We start from the raw sequence: 23,194 nt of genomic DNA on the forward strand, positions 1-23,194 counted from the left end.
TTAAGGTAAAAAAAAAAACACTTTTATTATCTGTGAAAGTTAGGCAGAAGTTAAAAAAAAGGTTAATAAAAATTAATTAGATAAAGACTAAAAAGCCTATGGAATCAGAAGGAAAGCGTCATAGAAGTGGTAATTGTCATAGAAGTAATTGCTTTAGAAAACTAGGATAATTTTATTTAAAATAACTTAAAGCTAAACTTCAGGCAATCATCTAAGTACACAGATGAAATACAAGGGAACAGCCTTACCCGCCAAGGGATTTGTATGCTTTTCCAACCACTTCTGAGATTTACTCAGCTGTCTGATAGAGAGATAGTTCCACAGAAGTTACAGGTCTTGTCCTCTCTCAGCTTGTGACTGGACAGTGAAAGGAGAAGCAGCAGAATGATGAGCTCCTCTTTCTGTCACTCTTTCTCCTTTATCAGCATATTCCTTGTCCGCACATGATCTAATTGGCTCCTGGTGCTCCTTCCCCCTGTCTCAAGTCAAATTCAGGATTCACTACTTGCAATAAAACAAACTATGAATGATGATGTATTATTGAATACTGAGTTGCATGAATTTGTGCCTTTTTCTATTTGGAGTTCAATTTTATGAAGGACATTCATCATCCATTAATCAGTACTTGTTTGATCTAAAAAACAGGGTAGATCTTTAGAAAGCTTGTCCAGAAAATAATTGTTAGTGCAAATGAAAAAGTATCACGTTTAGTACTCAACTGTTTCATTACAAGTGCATTAATACAACTATAATCCTCTTTATCTGACATTGAGTTCTTTCTTCCTCAGGACAGTATCGACGTTCCATGCACTGGTAGTTGGATGTTTCTGCTTGTATATTTTACTGTACGATGATGCTGTCAATGCTGACCCAGTTTGGTAAGAGGTGCTATCTTTTGATCATTTTCATACATAAAACATGAAAATGACCAGGAACTATGAAGTGTTTGTATGTCAAGGTCCCAATCATTACAAATGATCAACCTTTCTTTTTTGTACAAAATATAACTTTGGTACAGTTACATTTACATCAGAGCACTCTGCATCAGGGCCAACGATGTACTCTACAATCTCTTGAGAATTCATTAGATTGCACAGTGCAGGCGTGGGTAGATTTTTGGCAAGCGACCAGGTGATCTAGGCAGCAATGTCTTGCAGGTATAATCAGCTGTCACACTGGAGAATAGAAGACATGGGTGCTCTGATATATGTGTAAACATGCATTTACACTTTAATTCTTATCTCCAGGATATTTCCATTGAGCATATTGGATAATTCACAAGCCTGTAAAGTCCTTACGGAAAGCTAGTTTGAAAGTAATATGTTGGTTGAAATTGCTGACCTCTCCTTTTCAAAATGCTTGTTGTCTGGCTTTCATTGGTACTTTCCAAATTAAGAAATATTAATCATGGAAATGAGGTGTTCTGCCTTCTTTTGCTGTATAGGTATTCAAGGTCAGTTGATCAGAAACAACATGTCAAATGGCATTTTCAGAATAAGGTCAGAAATGGCAATCCCTATGTATTCCCTACTGTATTTCAGGAACAAGAAGTTTCTTTTAAATTTTATTTGGACATGATGTTTATAATAAAGGACCACTATAGAAAAAAAAAAATGATATTCTGGTTATGATAGTAATCAGCATATGAAATTGTCAACTCAAAAGAAATAGTCAGTGCTAGGGAAAAAAGAGAATATTTATGCAGTTAGCAAATAAGGTAAGTCAGTCTCCCATTGAAGTACTGACCAGGCCTGACCCTGCTTAGCTTGCAAAATCAGGCATGTGCAAGGCAGCTAGCAAGTAAGGCAAGTATACAAACCTCAAAATAAAATGTGAAAACAAAAGTGCAGTGCCTAAGTGATCAAAAATGAATATAACACTCTTATAATAAAAAAACAAAGTGTGAATAATATACTTATGACAAAAATAACCAACAAAAAACATGACTTTAAAAATTGCATAAAAGGTCTCACAAACGTGACTTTTCTTAGTGGTAAATAATAACTTCAACAGTTGTCCCTTTGTAGTATCCATCCAACAGGCCAATTATATATCCGATTGTGTTGCTCCAAACTGCCACCTTTACACGCTCACCAGCTATTAAGCTGCATCAGAAAGGCAGCATACAGGGTATCACAGTATGGGAATCTTATCCACATTATAAAATATCAAGCCTAGGAGTAGCGTTCACCATCCTGGAGCCACAGAAAAAAGTATATAGTGGGGCAGCACAGTGGCTAAATGGTTAGCACTTCCGCCTGGTAGTACCAGGGTCGCTCGTTCAAATCCCAACCGCGGCACCACCTGCCTGGAGTTTGCATGTTCTCCCTGTGACTGCGTGGGCTTTCTCCGGGTACTCCGGTTTCTTCCCACACTCCAAAGATGTGCTGGTAAGTTAATTGACTTCTGTCTAAATTGTCCCTAGTATGTGTATGTATGAATGTAAGTTAGGGACCTTAGATTGTACGCTCCTTGAGGGTTAGGGACTGATGTGAATGTACAATATATGTATGTAAAGCGCTGCGTAAATTGATGGCACTATATAAGTACCTGAAATAAATAATAAATAAATAAATATAGTGTAGTAATTTATTTAGAAAATCAGCTTCTATCCACCAATTAAATCCATTAAAGTGACACTAAAACTTAGTTTAAAAAAAAAATAATAAACATGTCTATACTTACCTGCTCTGTGCAGTAGTTTTGCACAGAGTAGCCCCGATCCTCTTCTTTTCGAGCCCCCTGCCGCCGCTCCTCCCCCTTGAACAGTGCCCCCAGGGAAAGCTGCTCGTCCTGGGGGTACCGCTGTGTGCTCATCCCCAAGCCACTGCTCTATGCATCCATAAGACACATAGAGCCTGCACCATAACCCCCGCTCTCTCCTAAATGGCTCACTGGCTGTGATTGACAGCAGAGGGAGCCAGTGGGCTCCCACTGCTGTCCCGGCCAATGAGGAGGAAGTGTCCCCAGATAGCAGAGGCTGTCGAGAATGTCGCTGGATCAGAGGGGGCTCGGGGGGAGGGGAGGGGGGTGTTGGGGGGTGGCATTGCACACAGAAGTTTTTTTACCTTCATGCATAGAAGACATGAAGGTAAAAAAAACCTTGAGGACCCTATGGTCATCATATCTGGGCTCCCACAGTACAAAGAACATGGAAATGCAATTATTTTAGTAAATATAAACTGCTAAATACCTTTTCTCTTTCACAGTATAAAGCAGTCTTGTTGCTTCTATCAGTGTGCAGCTGAGCACTGGTTAAAGCTTGTAGGAGGAGTTTTCATTCTGCCCTGACTGTCCTATGAGGCTGCATAATCCTCTGTCTGGACAGTGCTGATTGGTCTTGTGCTGATCAAATGCACCCAGCCAAATAAAGGAAAATTCTCTAGAAATACACACTAAACTGAGCATGTGCCTCCAGGACTTTGTACTATCACCATATGGATTGGGGACAGTAGAAGAAAGTAGGGATCAGAGAAGACAGAATCAAACAGCCTTTTTACACAATGTGGTGGATTAACCCCTTAGGTTCTACAGTGAGCATAACAATGATGCTTTATTGCATATACAGACTGATTTGACTGTTTTATTGTTGTGTTTAGTAACACTTTAATAAAGACATTGCTGCACTAAGGCCCTGTGCGCTCTCTCTTTCCTTTTGTCTATGCTGGCTGTTATCCTTAACGAATTAGGGTTGCATGCCTGGATGATTTTTTTTTCCTGTTCGGTTGCAGCCAGGGATGAGTCATGAATCGGCCTGCATATACAGCTGACCCAGACCATGGTGTTACTTTTGGGGGGAATATTGGCAGAGAATCCAAGCCTGTAAGGACATAGGAGGTGAGACAGACCAGGAGTCCACTGGACTGTCATTCTAAAGACACTGCCTCTATTGGCGAATTAGACCGTTCGTCTCAGACTCACTGGTCCACCTGCTACAGCGAGCAGGGATTGCATCACTGCCTGCTTGCTGTACAAAGAACTATAGCGGGGATGTGACAACACCGGTGGCCAGTTGAATACAAGGAATAGTGGCCACAAGTCTTACAAAACAGAGGTCGGAAGGAAATAACCCAGTAAAAAAATGCATCTGCTATATCTTAGAAACTACACAACCAACCTGAAAATGGACTACATATTTTTGGAAGGTAGGAAAGCAGCATTAAAAATAAGTTAAAACGTTTATGCCCAAAGTTCTGCTTTAAGCTTTGACAAAAAAGACCTGGAAGCTGATTGGCTTTTGTGCACAGCTGCACCAGATTTTGCACTCTACAGTTTTAGTAAATCAACTCTACTGATAGACCAACAAGCTCCTTCAGTACCCATGCAGGGAAGATAACTGTGGTAAGAACAAACTTGGCAAAAGTATTCATAAGTAACAAACCAAAGTGGGTCACCATTCAAAAATATATTGAGCTTGGCCCAAGTTGTCATTGCTCAGGTTTTATTTAACCATGCCCTTTAAGACCCTCCCGCTGTTTGTGCAACTTGGCAACACCCAGCCATTGGTGTGGCACACTCACACATTCCAATTTACTACAGGGTGCCAAACCCATTCTCTGAAAAAAAATTGCCTTGCTTACCCTAACCCCTGCTCTGGAAGGCTTCAGTGCTGTCCTCTTCTTTTTGAAGCTCCAGTGTGTGGATGGTTCCTTGTCATCACACACAATGCAGGGTTATAACAATGGTTTGTAGAGGAGCAGGCGTGCAATCACAGCCAGGAGCACCTTGCAGTAGATTCTTTGTAGGACTGGTCACAGCAATGGTGGGAGTTTGCTGGATCAAGGAATAAGGTTTTACACTTTTATTAATGTAACCCTAATATGCATTTAACCTTTGTAGATCTCCATGGCTCACTGCAAGGGTAGATTTTTCGTTTTGTTGAGTTGGGCTTTTAGAACAACTCCCGAATATCATGCTACCATCAATAATAATCAGTCACTTTCTTGTGATAATCATATGCAGAGCTTGCATCTAATTCTTTATATTTACATTTTTTGTATCGATCTGCTTTTTTTGCTTTAGAGAGGTTCAATTTGCTGACTTACAATTTGTTTTATGAAACTGCAGCAAATACACTACACATATGATTCCAATGACAGCTGCTTCTAAAAATGTTTCATGCTTCATTTCTTCCGTAACTGATTAAAATGCATTTTTTCATTCAGGCCAAAACAAACTTTTGAAATTCTGTTGCTTTTTAATTTTAAATTTTTTTTCTATGAAGAACATATCAACGTAAAATTAGTTTAAATATTTAGATTTGCAGTTAACATAACAGAGGGGCTTGGGCATTGAATAATAACAAATCTTCTTTTATTGATACTTTTTTAGTGGAAACAATTTAACAAATCAGTTACTGTAAGTTTTTTGGTGACTCATTTCCAGTAAGTGTTGGATGACAGCTGTTGTATGTAAGATGATCATGTTTTATCACCCTTCTCACAGTACTGAATAATATATTGCGTACGCATACCTTTGCATAGAATCGTTTTAGCAGATAATTTATAATCCACTGAAAAATGAATTGTCGCTATTATATATTTAATAAATGATCTCTGGATCACTTTCTAAAGACCTTCAGTACGAAAAGGAAAAAGATCTGTGACCAACTGATAAGGTGTATGTGGATAACTGCAAGATGGGTAAAGAAAAAGTATAATGATTAATCACTAACCAAGGCACAGTTAGCTTGTTACCAGCCTATTTGTTTACTGGTTTAACAAATGCAGAAAACTCCAGTATCTTGACACCTAGCCTACAGGGCACTTATACCCCCTTCCTGCCCAGGCCAATTTCCAGCTTTCAGCGCTGTTGCACTTTGACAATTGCACGGTCATGCAACAATGTACCCATATGAAATTTTTATAATTTTTTTGTGACAGAGCTTTATTTTGGTGGTATTTAATCACCTCTGGGTTTTTTATATTTTCTTAAACAAGCCAAAAACCACTGAAAATTAAAAAAAAAAAAAACTTTTTTCTTAGTTTTTGTTATAAAACTTTGTAAATAAGTGATTTTTCTCCTTCACTGATGTGCGCTAATAAGGCTGCAGTGATGGGCACTGATGGACACTAATAGGTGGCACTGATGAGGAGGCACTGGTAGGTGCCACTGATGGGCATTGACAGGCATCACTGATGGGCACTGAAAGGCAGCACTCATATATGGCACTGATAGGGGGCACTGACTGGCACCATTATGTGGCACTGATAGGCGGCACTGATGCACACTGATAGGCGGCACTGATGCACACTGATAGGCGGCACTGACTGGCACTGATAGGTGGCACTGACTGGCATTGATAGGTGGCACTGACTGGTACTGATGGGTGACACTGAAAGGCAGCTCAGATGGGCACTGATATGTGGCATTGATGTGGCACTGATTGGCACTGAAATATGGCACTGATGGGCACTGGCAGGTGGCATGGATGAGCACTGAGAGCTGGCACTGATGGACACTGACAGGTGGCGCTGCTGGGGCTACACAGATCATCAAGGCACACTGATCATCAGTGCTCTGATGATCTGTGTACATGTCCCCTCTGAGGAATGCCAATTACCGGTTCTCCTCTCCTCACGAGCTGTCAGCATGATAGCTCGTGGGGAGAGAAATGCCGATAACCGGCATTTCCCTGTTTACATGTGATCAGCTGTGATTGGACACAGCTGATCACATGACTGAGCTTACATCTTCGGCTCTTTCCGTGGATCGGTGATTGGTGCACTGCCGATCGCCACGTTCCGGGAGCCGCGCATGCGCGGTGAGAATGGAAGGACGTCATGACGTCCTCCCTGAACGAGAGAACCACCTTGCGTCCGTCATATTACTATATGGCGGGTGGGAGTCGGTTAAAGTGGTTATAAAGCCTAACTATTTTTCACCTTAATGCATTTTCTTGTATCGGTATCCCTCTACACCCCCTTTTTACCCAGCTGAGCCCTCATTCGAACCAGCGCTCGCTGTGCACATCTGCAGCTCTTCTCTCCCCTCAGTTCCAGGTCTCACAGCTTTGCTGGGACTCCGGGAGCCATTGGCTTCCATTGCTGTCAATAAAAGCCAATGATGAGGGAGTGGGGGGTGGAGACGGGGTTGAATCCCGTTATCTGTGTCAATGGACGCAGCATTGGGGACGTGGGAAAAAGCAAGCACAAGTACCTCCATGGGAAGCAGCTTCCTATGGGGGCACTGGACAGAGAGGAAGAGCCAGAAGCTCTGCCAGTGGATCCAAGAAGAGGAGGTTGCTCAGAGCAGGTAAGTATAACATGTTGTTGGTTTAAAAAATAAATTATACATACTCATACAGTACAGGGCACAGACTGGATATTATTAGGCTTTGGGTTATAGGCTCCTACCTTGAGGTGATTGGACACAGACAAAGCTTTTTCTATGAGACCTCAATTTTTTGTTATTTTCCTGTATTTCCCTTATGGAGAAGCTTCTTTGCATAACTAGTTCCTATTTACTTTAAATTCTACAAATCAATTCTTCAATCAGCCTCTTTACTGCCTTGTACTACAACAATAGAAGCAGTGCATCCGGAGCAGTGTAGACTGGGTAAAACCTTGGGAATTATACTCAGACCCTATGTGGTTGTGATGGCCTGCAATGTTGCTCTGGGTCCTGGATCCTGCTTGGGCATTCACTTTGGCACTCATGTGCAACATGTATAGTTATCTGCAGGATGCTATACAAGTCCTGTGCCATGGTCCCAGACACTGAGATAGGAAAAGTCTGGACCCATGCAATGACCAGTGACATAAATGTAGGACAGCACAGTGACTAAATGGTTAGCACTTCCACCTGGCAGTACTAGGGTTCTTAGTTCGAATCCCAGCCACGGCACCACCTGCCTGGAGTTTGCATGTTCTCCCTGTGCCTGCGTGGGTTTCCTCCGGGTGCTCTGGTTTCCTCCCACACTCCAAAGACATGCTGGTTAATTGGATCCTTTCCAAATTGGCCCTAGTATGTGTATGTATGAATGTGAGTTAGGGACCTTAGATTGTACACCCCTTGAGGGTTAGGGACTGATGTGAATGTACAATATATATATGTAAAGCGCTGCGTAAATTGACTGCGCTATATAAGCACCTGAAATAAATAATAATAATAATGTAGAAACTACTTAAAAGTATGGGTTTTTTTTTTTCTTTTTCAACCATACTTATCTTAGCTGGATGCAGTATCTCCCTGCTGCTCTGCAAAGAGAGCAGTCTGCTCTGCCCACCCCAGCGCTCACTGGAGCTCTGGGCTGTGGAGGTGGCGGGAGCAGCTGGTTTAGGCTTTCAGCAGCTTGCTGAGAGGCTGAGCCAAGTGCCGGGATCTTTCCCCAGCCCACTGTCGGCTGAAATCGGGTCACAGGAGTGCAGAACGAACTGCACTCTTGTGATCCATAGAAGTACAGCCAAATAGGCTTTTGCTCTACTTCTTCTTTAAGGAAAACACCACTTTTGTTAAAAGAAAAACAAAAAAATGTATATTTGCAACAGAATGTATTCTGTAATTTATTTTTTTTATAAAAAAATATCTTTTTAAGGTGCAGCCATTAATCTATCTGAAACTGCCAAAATAGGACTTCCATGGGGATTTTTGCACCATGCATTCAGAATGATTCCAGATTTGTAATTTTCAGTTCCAGTGCTAGCCTTGTTCAGCAGGATTCTGCTCATGCTACACTGGAGCTGACCATCTGACATCAACAGGCAGACTCTCCCACTGAGTTCCCAGGAAGTAGTAATAAGAATGTATGTGTCAATTAAAAAAGACATGATGTTTATTTCTATGTCAGAATACAATATAAAAGGACGAATACCCCCCCCCCCTTTCTCTACACATTCACCATATCAAACTGAAACTGTCTGTTGAGGTCCTGGGTAATGGTGTCAAAAGTACTCCTTAGCCCTCAGGATGGAAGTTGGGTTGTCTACAGAAAGTGATTGTGGACATGTGGTGTTGAGAATGGGAAAAGGTGTCATGTGGATTCTCAAGTATTGGTTGTGTGGGTTTCAAGTGTAGTACAGTTGACATAAGTTTAGGAGGTGGGCTTGTTTCTGTGAACCCTTCATATTTGGACCAAGGCCCGCATGTTGAGCGTTTCTCTCCCCCATGCCAAAAAGTTGCAAAAAAGATTTAATAAACACTATACATAATTTTTATATATATATATATATATATATATATATATATATATACCCACCTTTCCTCCAGCTTCCATTCATAGCACCTAAGTGGGCATGACATCCTCCACCCTTTGGCAAAGATTTTGGGGAAAGCTCAATCCTCACAAAAACACATGTCTGCACTGTGTTTAAGCATCATCCTGTGAGGTTCAGGCTACTCAGCATTGCTGGGATAGTACTAAGAGGATGACATCACCCAGTGCAGTATGGAAGCAAGGGGAAGGGTAGGTATATTTATTAATTGCTTTTCTCACTTCACAAACATCTAGCTATGTAGATATTCTTTTTGGAACATGTTGAAATGATCTATGTGTGGTTTTATATTTTTTCAGGGGAGATCCATACTTGGTCAAGCTGAATGTTGCAATAACCTCAGGCTACCTCATCTCAGGTAACTACATGTTACAGCTTGGGGGTTTATTTTCACCAGCGTCAAAAAACGCCAGACAACCTGAGCTGGGCATATTTAATCTGTGCAGTTGGTGAAAAGACTATTCTCTATGGGGAATGGAAAACACCCATAAAGGGGTTAGTAGTACATTTCCAGTGAGTTTTCAGAAAATAATACTCTGTGCTTATTCTCTATAAAACTAAATAGTGAGTGGAAATGAACACCATAAAGAAAGAACAAATACCCATTGCACTAATCAACATTTATAGTAAAGATCAAAGGGATCCCTGTTTATATAACACATAAAGTGAATACATAATAAAATGAAGTAGAAGACCCTTATTATCCAGTATTCTTACTCTAGCCATACACTGTTCAAAATGTAGCTAGTTCAGCACGGACCGGACGAATTTTGATCAGTGCATGGCTTACCCTGTTTAACAGAAGTTGATCATTTGATTGACTTCTGTAGAAGGCACATGTTGAGAAACTTGTATTCAATCAGTGTATGCTGCCATTGGCAGGTTCAGCTGTTCGAATACAATGTCCCAACAGGGGGAAGATTCCTTCCATCCACCTTGTTTGAGTGGAGGGAGGATTCTATCTATGGTCAGCTTTGCTAAATAAAATATTTTAAAACAGAATGCTCATACAGAGTCTGAACAACCCCTGTCAGCCATGTGGTTAGACATTGATGAGGCAGTGGCTGCTCTGGTCAGCAACATGTCACAGATGGTAATTTGTTACATAGTGTCTAGACAGCAGATATCCAGTATGTAACCCATAATAGAAACATGGTTCTTAAACTTCAAGAATATACACTCACCGACCACTTTATAAGGTACACCTTGCTAGTACTGGGTTGGATCCCCTTTTGCCTTCTAAACTGCCTAAATTCTTTGTTGCATATATTCAACAAGGTGCTGGAAACCTTCCTCAGATTTTTGTCCATATTGACATGATAGCATTACACACTTGCTGCAGATTTGTCGGCTGCACATCCATGATGCAAATCTCCCATTTCACCGCATGCCAAAGGTGTTCTATTGAGATCTGGTGACTGTGGAGGCCACTGGAGTACAGTGAACTCATTGTCATGTTCAAGAAACCAATGTGAGATGATTTGAGCTTTGTGACATGGCACACTATCCTGCTGGAAGTAGCAGCAATACTCTGGTAGGTCGTGGCATTTAATCGATGCTCAATTCATACTAAGGGGCCCGAAGTGTGCCAAGAAAATATCCCCCACACCATTGCACAACCACCACCAGCCTGAACCGTTGATACAAGGCAGGATGGATCCATGCTTTCATGTTGTTTACACCAAATTTTGACCCTACCATCTGACTGTCATAGCTAAAATCGAGACTCATCAGACCAGGCAACGTTTTTCCAATCTTCTATTGTCCCAATTTGGTGAGCCTGTGCAAATAATTTCCTGTTCTTACCTGACAGCAAGGTGTTGGAAACATTCCTCAGAGATTTTGGTCCATATAGACATGAGTTACTGTTGCCTTTTCTATCATCTCGAAGCAGTCTGCCCATTCTCCTCTGACCTCTGACATCAACAAGGCATTTTCGTCCACACAACTGCCACTCACTGGATATTTTCTCTTTTTCCGACCATTCTCTATACCCTAGAGATGGTTGTGCATGAAAATCCCAGTAGATCAGCAGTTTTTGAAATGCTCAGACCAAAACCTGTCATTTTGACAGTTCGATTGTTTTTTTGTCCAGTTAATGAGCACAAATCGAAAATCAGTAGTGACATTTTTGAGCCAAAAAAACAGAATGAAAAGTTTGGGAAACTGCTGACAAAACGGATGGTAAATTAAATGATAAATAAAAACATATTTATTTATGCCCATTGAACAATTTATTGTTAGAAAATTGATCATTACATGATTGCCAATATTGTTTGCTCTCACTGTGTGTTCATGTTTCAAAAACGCGTTTGAACGTTTTTTTGACTAGTGTGCAGCTGGCATAAGTATTTTTTTTTTTTTTTTCAGTCTAGCCTTATTTAAAAACATTTCCATTTAGCAACAGACTGGCTTTAATGTTCAGCCTGGGCCCAGGATCCAAGAGGGCTCGACAAAGACAAAAGATTGGTATTCAAAGTGTTTAATCTGTTATTTCTTTATTCCTTAAACTTTGTTTATAAGTTTTTGTGTGTTTTACTCTTGCAGACTTGTTGCTTATTTTATACTACTGGAAGGCGATCGGTGATAAATATTTTGTGACGCATCATGTGGCAGCTCTGTATGCTTACTACTATGTACTGGTGAGTGCCATATGTCCTTATACTGCAGTTTTACAAGCGGACAAGTTGGTGAGGTTGGCCATGAATGAACTTTTCAGACACAATGCTCTAATGTAATGTAAGATCAGCATGTCTTAATACCCTATAATACTTTAAATCCTAATTAGATTAACAAGAGCTTAAAACACTAAGTAAAGTCGGATTGTATAAACTGGTTGTTTCATTTATGCACTCTAGTAATATGAAGGCCCAGTGTCCAAGGGGACAAGTCAATAAGTGGTGCAACAGTTCCGTAAAAGTCCACATGCATAGACAAGGACTTTCTAACATCGATTGTGAGATGCATCAGTACACAGCAATTACTTCAATAAAATGTTTTATAGCGACGGGCAAGTTGACTTCAATCCAGCATCATATTGAGCTGCAAGTATGATTTTATTAAAAACGCAAACAGAAATCCAGTCTAAAAGGTAGGCATACCTATACATTTCTGTATGTTAGGGAGTTAATAGTGACAGCTTGCTTTAATGAGAGATATGTGTTTATCAAACTGGTTTTATAGCAGTGGCTAAAGCCAGCCAGACTTGGATTGAAAATCGATCGGTTCAGCAGTCTACCAACTGACTTCTGTACAACCATTCTGTAGGATTTTTTCCATTCGATTAGTGCTGCTGACTATAGCTGGTAGCACTGATTAGTATATTCTTACAATGGGGAAGTCTCCCTGCTGTGAAAAATTCAATCAGCGGGAGGATTCCCCATCCACAGTGAATGTGTGGATTGGGAAATTTAGTAATTTTTTTTTTTCAACATCAAACCAAACCGACTCATCTATGGGCTGCTTTATTCTGCCTACAGTATTCATTAAGATATCTACACCTCAATATTATTTTTACCAAGGCCCTATACACACAGGCTTCATGGTTCCGATTGCTCCTCGGGTACTGGGAATAAAATGGTGTGTTGAGCTGCATGACCCTAAACACATGCATGTGTGCTAAGCACCATAACAATGAATGGTGGCGCTTAAAACACTTAGTAAAGCCAGATTTTATATACTGGTTGTTTTTTTTATATACTTCAGTAATATGGAGGCCCAGTGTTTATAAAAAGGGGACAAGTCAATAACTGGTGCTGCAGTGCCATAAAAATCCACATACCTAGATAAGGACTTTCCGACATCCATTGTAAGATGTGTGCTGAGCGCTAGAAACTACTTGTCTCAGCAGTGCCTGCCTGATATTGGCACTTTGGGATGTGTTTTCAACAGGAATTCAGCTTAGAAGACCATAATACAAGTGTGTGATCCTGAAACGATTCAAACTTATAATAAGAATGAGAGATCCACAGCTGTGCCCAGACCACTGCCACGCAAGCTGTCAGACCACACATCAAATATGAAAAGGTCAGCAACACAGTGTAGAGTGCTCATAAAATCTTCTTTATTAAAAATCCATCATGATTAAAATGGAAACCAAAATAAAGAAAAGTGCTGATGCTTTTCAGCCCTTGCAGGCTTTAGTCATTGCCTTACTCAGTTTAGACCTAAAACTACAAGATTAAGGTGTACTGTGTAGCCAGTGGTCATGTATATGAGCCATTAAGAAAGCAAAAGATGCTGACAATTTCATCTATGGCCAACCTTGAATGAACATGGCTTGAGTTGAGTCTTTTACTGCTTTAGAGAATGCCTACTTGCCTTTCCAGCAGTAATGAATTTGAGAATGTTTGCATGGAATGCTGTTTTTTTTTCTTTTTCTTTCTGTCCTATGTGACATGAACTAATACCTCTCTGTCTGCATGAGAATAGTGTATTGGGAACAGAGTGGAATTTCCAATGCATGCCTTTTTTTGCCTGAACAATAAATATACATAATTAGGTGATAGATGCATGAACTAGTAGAAGTAGAATGTATTATAAATCATGCTGGGCCCGCATGTGCTTAGACTGTATAGCTATGTATTTGCTGTGTTAGCAAAACCTAAAATATCTTCTTTTTTCAGTTTTTTATTTGAAAAAAAAAATTTGTAAAAACATTATTCCAAAAAATGATGATGTTTCCTAAGAGGATTCTAAATGAAATAGTTTTGTGAATTTCTCAAGCAGGCACCACTGACAGTAGCCATCTCCTTGTGTACTTACATTAATGCCATAACCATACTGTTTGTTGTTTCACCACACCAACCAAACTCCATACGTAATTATCCATTGTGGACCAGGCTATTCCCATTTCTCTAAGCCACTACCCATCAATGATAACCCCCACAAGGTGAAAATAAACAGTCAAAAGATACAGTTTTTGTTACTTGCAACAGCCAGTGACGTGTTCACTTCCATTCCCACATATTGCTTTTAAAACCTAAAAAGCAGAACTGGATTGGTTGATGTAGGCATTAACAGCTCTTCCATCAGATGATTCAGCAATAGGTCATTATATACTTTGTGCTCTGTTTTGTTTATTTGAAAAGAAGGGCTTCGTCTTTATGTCCATTTTTGTCCCATCTGTGAAACTGCATGTAGCTTAAATGAGTGCTAAAGACCTTCCATACAAAACTTTCTAAGTACAGTATATAGTTGTTCCCTGGTCAGTAAAACTATGACGGTCCCAGTCCTGCAACCCCTGCCACGTTTGAAAGACTCATTATGCATATCTTCTATTCCTAGCACACTGTGTCCTAGCTAATTGTAGAACAAAAAAGAGGAGTAAATGGGGTTTTTAAGGTGCTAACAACTTCACTCTCAGGATAAACAACAACACAAACTTATAAAAACAGAAGTTTTTTTTACATTATTTATATATATATATATATATATATATATATATATATATATATATATATATATATATACACACACTATATTGCCAAAAGTATTAGGATGCCTGCCTTTACACACACATCAACTATAATGGCATCCCAGTCTTAGTCCGTAGGGTTCAATATTGAGTTGGCCCACCTTTTGCAGCTATAACACGTCAACTTTTCTGGGAAGGCTGTCCACAAGGTTTAGGCGTGTGTCTATGGGAATGTTTTACCTCTCTTCCAGAAGCGCATTTTTGAGGTCAGGCACTGATGTCGGACGAGAAGGCCTGGCTCACAGTCTCTGCTCTAGTTCATCCCAAAGGTGTTCTATCGGGTTGAGGTCAGGACTCTGCAGGCCAGTGAAGTTCCTCCACCCCAAACTCGCTCATCCATGTCTTCATGGACCTTGCTTTGTGCACTCGTGTGCAGTCATGTTGGAAAAAGAAGGGGCCATCCCCAAACTGTTCCCACAAAGTCGGGAGCATGAAATTGTAAAAAATGTTTTGGTATGCTGAAGCCTTAAGAGTTCACTCTTCAGTCACTCTTAGTTCCTTCACTGGAACTAAAGGGCCAAGCCCAAACCCTGAAAAACAACCCCACACCTTAATCCCCTCTCCACCAAACTTTATACTTGGTACAATTCAGTCAGGCAAGTATCGTTCTCCTAGCAACTTCCAAACCCAGACACGTACATCGGATTGCCAGACAGAGAAGCGTGATTCGTCACACTAGAGAACTCGTCTCCACTGCTCTAGAGTCCACTTTACAGTGTGCTTTTGGATGCAGCTGTTTGGCCATAGAAATCCATTCCATGAAGCTCTCTACATACTGTAGTTGTGCTAATCTCAAGGCCATATGAAATTTGGAGGTCTTTAGCTATTGACTCTGCAGACAGTTAGCGACTTCTGCACACTGTGCGCTTCAGCATGCGCTGACCCCGCTCTATCATTGTACGTAGCCTACCACCTCATGGCTGAGTTGCTGTTGTTCCCAGTTGCTTCCACTTTGTTATAATACTACTAACAGTTGACCGTGGAATATTTAGTAGCAAGGTAATTTCACGGATGGACTTATTGCACAGGTGGCAACCTATCACAGTACCATGCTTGAAGTCATTGCGTTCCTGAGAGTGACCCATTCTTTCATAAATGTTTGTAGAAGCAGTCTGCATGCCTAGGTGCTTGATTTAATACACCTGTGGCCATGGAGGTGATTGGAACAACTGAATCCAATGAGTTGGAGGGGTGTCCCAATACTTTTGGCAACATCGTGTGTGTGTGTGTGTGTGTGTGTGTGTGTGTGTATGTATATATATATATATAGACTCTGGGTATGTTCCCCCTAAAACCATCTGTTAGATGGCATAAGTAACCATTTTGGCAACCGCATTCACCTTCCCTTGATGTCAAAATATATCCAATATAGATAACAAACATGGATTACAATGTTGCAGGTATTGACTAAGAGGAACAAGAAGGAATGTGCTTAATCCCAATGCATTTCACAAGATTAGCTTCTTCAGGGATTCAAGGGGTGTACCTGTTAAGAAACAGACAATGATCATAGTATATATTCTTATAAAACAATTACACAAAAGTAGATCACATATACATTAAAATACACGTCTTACTTACAACAAAGATATCCTGGAGTGGAGATAATACATTATGAACTGGTGGGGATCTCAGAATGTGAAAGTGCAGAGAAGGAAGGCTAAGATGGCAATTACGGAAAAACATCAACCATGCGCGGCAAGGAAACACAGGAGCAGAGTATGAGGGGAGTAACATCCATCACATTCAATGACAAATTGAACCTATTATAAAATAAGGAGCCTAAGTTATAAACAATAACCGTAAACCCCAGAAAATAAGCATAAAAGGCTGATGCAAAACAAAGTATAAAACATAGTATATTTGAGCCTGAAATACTGAGATTTAATACCTGAATGATCAAGGGCATAGTGAAAGAGAGTGTCCCAGCTAATTTAAGTAGAATATCCTCTGCAATTTTTGTCTTGGTTGTGCAAATGTTGGCCAACTGTTAGATAACATCAAGCTTTAAAATCAAAGATTATAAACTAAAGAACAGTGTTTAAAAATAGCATATGTAATGACAATTTAATATGAGCATCTAATTTGCCTGACAAGATTAGATCATCAGCTAACTATCCTTCAAAGTAATATAAAATGTCACCAGCTTTTCTTTTGGAGCTACAATTGGGCTTGGAAAGTGTTTTCATACCAGATGCGCTGTAATGCATATGAAGTTCAGTTGAAAAGCCTTAGTATTGAGAACATTTCTTGTTTACAAAAATGACAAATTTGCATTGTGGTACACTCACTGCAGTTGAGTTTTGCACGGCTTCTCAGGACCGAACGCATTAAGAAAAAAAAAACTCAACATGCCCTTGCTTTTAACTTTATCTGTTAGCTGACCTGAACATTAAACTTCTCAACACTTAACACATAAAAAAAAGGAAAAAACACCAAATTGCAGTGGTGTGAACCCTTGTCCTTTAAACTTAGACCAAGTCCTAATATTACCTTTTTATTTTAACCTCCTTCAATAATACTTGGACCAGTAATTTAACCTTTACCCTAACACTTAATCCAATTATTCCCCTTAACTTTAATCCTGAAGCTAATTCTAGCTTTAACCTCTTATACCTAAACACTTACCTGCATTCAGGAGTTTTGGTCTGCTATCAGAAAGCGCACCAAACCCACAGGATATAATAGAAGTCTATGGCTTAGGAAAGCCACAGGTGCACTGAGCTGCACCCGTGGATCAGTGTGAAAGCAGCCTATTAACCCTTTTTTAAAAGTGCTAATAGGCCTTTGCAAAACTATGTGATGTTTATTTAACTAACCTTTTTCTCTTCCATCACTAGGCTGCTAGAAAGGTCCTAGGCAAAGTGCACCTGGTATCACCCCACCTGGGACAGGAGCCAGCGCTACAAAGGAAGCTTATGAAGCTCCTGCTCCCTCCGAGGCTGCTTGCGCCAGATCCATGCACTCAGATGATCTGGGATGGTGGGTTGGCAACCCACAATCTGGGCTTGCTGACCAGCTATCCCAGAGCATGATGTCCCTGGCCACATCAGAGGGCTCCATAGGTCACAGGTTGAACTCCCCTGGCCTAGAACCTCTGTACACTTTGTATTGCTCTCTTTGTCCCAGTGTTGGGCCTCACTTTCTATTTGATGGGTGTCAGAACAAATAATATGAGAAAATCTCCCCACTTCCTGTGTTTTTGATGAGTGTAGGACAAGAGAGGTCCCCCAACTAGGAGACAGACATCACTAAAAACCTAGTCATCTACATTTGTTCAAAAGTGTGCCCTATGGGCTCTAAACCAATAATGCACTGCAAGTAGTATTAGGGGTTCCTTACAAAGGCAGGTGTTCTGTAAGCTCTTTGCTACAGCACTTTTCATTTGATTACTCGATTTCCCCTGGATTTATTGTAAGTACTGTCAGATGTAAAAATTGGTCTTACCTAGTTTTAGAAACCTTCAGTGAAGTTGTAGTGTCAGCTCTAGTTGTACAATCGTGTAACTAATGAAATAACTCCTTGAAGATGTTCCAAAGCTGGATAAATTACATGACTTTTCTTTACCTTTTATATCTTTGCATGACTTTTATTAATTATAATATCTGAACATTCTCTAATCTAGATGAATGCACAGAATAAACTACAAAATTATCAACTAAAATGAAACAAATAGCATTCATTTCAATCAATAACCTCTTTAGCATGATCAACAGACTTATTTACTCATACAGAGCAGTGGGAGTGATGTAAAGTGACCCACAGCAAACAATCATATTTGACCTTGATCGGTATATAACAGTCCGAGCAATAAAAGATTAGCTGCTGTGTGTTTCAGTACATTGTCTGTTGCTGTGTGCTTGTTAAATAAGAGTTTACAGTTATATTCCCCATTAATGATCCCCCCTCCCCTCATCTAATGTGTAATAGTTGTATTACATCTGGGCTTATGGGCTTTTTATATATTACCTTGCCTGCAGCGTCATGTTATGTAGATGTGTTGATGTAAAACACAGCATGCCTCTCAGGTTAAAGTAAATGTGCCATTGGGATAAAATAAAATTAAAAATACATAAAATGAAAAAAATATGAATACAAGGTCATCTTTTGAACTGCAGCCTCGCCTGTCACTTGTGGCTGCAGCTCAAAGCAGACACCTCCTTTCCATATCGCGAACATTGTTGTTGAGTGATGTCAGCTCCAGACATGGCAGGTGGCCATTACTGTTGACTGCTTAAATCTCTGATACCATCTGAGGTGAGGGGAAGAAGACAAGGAACACTAGCCAAGTGATAAGGCACTTGACATATTTGGGGGCTGTTGGTGCAGGTGGCTCAGAGGGGGGCCTTGAGAGCATGGCTAGGCAGAAAAGATGTACTAGGATAGAGATATGCCCTGGCTGTCACTGGGCCACACATGGAGAGCAGATGATCACAGGCCAGGGTTAGTGGAGAGAGTGCTTCCAGTCTTTTACTGTGTATGTTCATAGCCCAGAGTTATGCCTTTTCCAGATCCTTGAGATTTATGGATCTTGACACAGCTTTACAAAGGCCAGTGTCAATGAAGCTTTAGTTTTTCTTTTCTTGAGGAATGGGGCCCAACCTATGATCTTGCACACAGGCCCACTGCAGAACACACCCCTGCTTAAGGGGCCTGTATATACCTATAGATTTCTTCCTGAGTACGCCAAACCTGGGGAGCTTGTTTCTGTGAATCTCAACAGTTAATCTCTGGCCTGCACCCTTTATCTGTTTGGGTCAATTGTGAGGCACAGGATACAGTAAGGGGGGGCGATACGATGCTAACTTATAACAGTTATGAAGTTATCAGCTCACAAGGTTTCTCTCAGGATTAACAGGTATTTTTGTACTTATTGAAGAGATAGAACAAAAGAATAGGATTCAGGGAATAAGAGAAGTCTGGATTAATTTACAATTTAAAGTAGAAAACAAGACTAAAACAATTATTTCTTAAAGATGCTGCCTCTCCCCTCCTTCTACCTGTGCTGCATAGCCTGTTTAAAAAAAAAAGATCAGTGTATATACTTTTTAAAAAATATTTCTGGCCTGATCACATGATCAAGAAGCTCTGGAGGAAGAACTGACAACGGAGGGGCAATGGGAACTGGCGGCTGACTTTACAAATTTATAGCCATTGTTGAGCACTCCCTTAAACAGCGGAACTGCAGCTGCTGGATCATGTGACCAGATTAAAAATATGTATTTACACAGATATTGTATACAGGAAATACTGAAGGCATGGAGTTGGGGAAAGGCAGCATTTTTAAGGATATTTGTAGTTAAGTCTGTCTTACATGGATCAAAAATTGTCCGGTTCAGCAGATACCGGTTAAATTTCAATCCATGTATGGGCTGATTTGTTGTACGCAAGTTGATCTATAGATCAATTGTGTAACAGGCAGCCTGTCAGGTTTTTCCTGAACAGCTATAGCTGTCGATGAGGGAATTTGTTCATTTTTTTTTTGCTTTCAACCCACTGGCTGAATGAAAAAAAAAAAGAGAGAATTATGTATGGCCTGCCTTAGTATTTACTACTGCAGTAGCAGAAAGTCAGGGATCTCTTGTCTGGCTCTGCTATTTGGCAGAGCTGTGTATCTCTAGAACAGATTCTGATAAAAAATAATCCTTTGATAGGTAAAGCAGATCTTATGTACACTCACCAGCCGCTTTATTAGGTACACCTTGCTAGTACCAAGTTGGACCCCCTTTTGGCTTCAGAACTGCCTTAATTCTTTGTGGCACAGATTCAACAAGGTTTTGGAAACATTCCTCAGAGATTTTGGTCCATATTGACATGAGTTACTGTTGCCTTTCTATCATCTCGAAGCAGTCTGCCCACTCTTCTCTGACCTCTGACATCAATAAAGCATTTTTCTCCACACACCTGCTGCTCACTAGATATTTTCTTTTTTCTGACCATTCTCTGTAAACCCTAGAGATGGTTGTGTGTGAAAATCCCAGTATATCAGCAGTTTTTGAAATACAAACACAAGCCTGTCTAGCACCAACAACCATGCCATGTTCAAAGTCACTTAAATTCCCTCTCTTCCCCATTCTGATGCTTGGTTGGAACTTCAGCAAGTCGACTTCAACACATCTAGATGCCTAAATTCATTGAGTTGCTGCCATGTGATTGACTGATTAGCAATTTATGTTACCAAGCAATTGAACAGGTGTACCTAATAAAATGGCTGGTCAGTGTATGTATTTTATTTCAGTGTTTAGCTTTTTGCCTGGAGTTCAGCCTTAAGTTCAAAGAATCTTGCAGACCATATCAGAAATACATTTTATGAATCGTTACCAAACTGTCTTCTAAACATAATTATTGCAGTTTACAACTGTAGTCCTCTAGAAATATATATGTTGCACAGAAAAGACTTTGATAAGGAGCCTGTTGGAAAGCTAACTCTGGAAGCAACTTTTTTACAGTGGGACTTTCCAGAATCAATGTGATACACACATGGTATTGGGAATCATGATAAATAACACAGCGCGCAGGTGTTCAGAGGGAGTGAAGACATTATTTGTTATGAAGCTGTACACGTTGTTCCTGTGTTAGGAAACTTTCCAGACATAGACAGATCAATTTCACCTCCTACAGCAGGCACTTGCTATAGATTACAATAAATATAATTAATATAAATTGAACCTGTGTTTTTTCCATGCAGGCCAATGCAACAGGGTCACCTTAATTATGGTTTCCTGCAGATACTTGCCTACCTTTCACTCCTCCACTGCTTCATTTAGCTGTCAGTGCAAGAAAAGGAATACCTGTATAAGTTCCAAATTATTCTATGTGGAGCTTACACAGAGCTGAGGATTATCTCCTTGCTACCATGTGTAAAAGCTGTGTCAATCACCCAGCACCATTCTTATCAAATATGAATTAGGGGAGTGAGTCACATGCTCCAGCATACCAAGGTATATTCTCTAGTGGAAAGGCAATGGGAGACTGTCGGCGTGTTAATGCTCATCTGACCATTCACTTATGTCTGTTGCCTTGGAAATTTCCAGTTAGCCCAGGAACTCCTGCAACTCTTGGGACTTCCCAAGAAAGGAACCTGAAGGCAGGCATGTACTTGCTGAGGAAGTATGGTATTGAAGAGTAAATATAAAATGTAATGTTCTTTATATGAGCCTCTGGATGTTATTGTTTGGAGTCCCACCTGACCACTGATATAAGCATTAAAGGCATGGCGGTCCTGCTGCTGTTCACTCTGTTCAATCAACTCTTATCTAATAGAGGGTTTTAATTTTTTTTAGAACTATAAACTGTTAGTAATGGAGTTTAAATAACCTGTGACGGTGAGCAAGTAAAATAAAATATACTTCTATCTCAGTAGTAGTAACTTGAGATTGTAGGAGGAAACTACAACGTTTAAAGTAAATCTAAAGCCAGAATATGTTTTTTTCCATTTTAGATAGAATCAGGATTTTTTCTGTTGTGTCCTTATCGCTGGGGAGATTTACAGTATTTACTTCACCTGATGTATTTGCTTCACCTGATGATTGCTGTCAACAGGACTAAAAGTGGGGGCAAATCCAAAATTTTTCATTGGAACAAAACTATCAGTTTATGATTCTGAAGGGAAATCTTTCAATAAGAATGGTTGTTCTGATGACAACTGTCTAAAGCCTAGTACACACCGATTATCTGCTTGTCCCCAAAAGTGCGTATCATGATGTAGTCGGAATGGTATTGACTTGTAAGAAAATTCTCGTCTGACAAAGGCAAACGTAGCTATGTACTAACGTAGTAGAGGAGGAAGTGTAGGGTTGTTCTAGGCTTCTGATCATGCACGCTTTTTCTATTTGATTATTTCCGTACGATTACTGTACACATGTCGTGTTCACGTTACAATAAAAAATGTTCATCTTGCACCCTCGGTTTTTGTCAACCAAAAGTTGGAATCAGTTGTCGAAAGTCAGCCGATTGTTCCTCATACAGAAATTTTCGTATGATTTTCTTCTCATGTATCAGCCATAGGGACTGATTTCCTTTACATAAGGGAGATATTCTCTTACTTGTGTGTCTCCCAGAGAGGAAATAATAGAAATGATTCCCAATGGGAAACAGATAGTAAATTAAGAAAATGTGAGAGGTTACTCCATAAACAAATATATGTAGAAACCTCTCAAAGCTTTGTATTACTATAGGGGAATGGCAATTTTTTGAAGGCACATCACATGTATTGTCAGAGCATAATCTATCACATTAGATGGTGATCTGAATGCATGGTATTGTGTTAACCAAACTAATGTCCTCACTCTCTGTTCTCAATACTAAAAATAACAGATGGGTATTAATCATTCTGTTTCATGTTCTCAGCTTCCACAAACATTTATTAAGCCAGTTACTGACTTGTCTATGTGTACTACTAATAGTATAAGCCAAGCTGTCCCAGTGCTTGAGAATATGGATTTTCCAGTATGTAAGAGTACTGGTATAAAGACTGTTCGTATATGTTGCGTTGAAGTCACCTCTT

At 40.1% G+C, this 23,194-nt stretch overlaps 1 protein-coding gene across 2 annotated transcripts in view; it reads left to right on the forward strand.

Annotated features, from left to right (window-relative positions):
- The window catches only part of TLCD4 (TLC domain containing 4), a 111,406-nt gene that overhangs the window by 63,470 nt on the left and 24,742 nt on the right, over positions 1–23,194 (forward strand). For both annotated transcript variants that reach the window (XM_089677275.1, XM_089677276.1), the window contains exons 3-5: positions 789–878; positions 9,512–9,570; positions 11,760–11,854. In XM_089677275.1, the coding sequence (XP_089533401.1) occupies positions 789–878; positions 9,512–9,570; positions 11,760–11,854 (244 nt within the window). The remainder of the gene's footprint in view (positions 1–788; positions 879–9,511; positions 9,571–11,759; positions 11,855–23,194) is intronic.

The sequence above is a fragment of the Staurois parvus genome, unplaced genomic scaffold (genome assembly GCF_062004578.1).
Source record: "Staurois parvus isolate SC_StPar_1 unplaced genomic scaffold, SC_StPar_1.0 ptg000183l, whole genome shotgun sequence".
Classification (NCBI taxonomy): Eukaryota; Metazoa; Chordata; class Amphibia; order Anura; family Ranidae; genus Staurois; species Staurois parvus.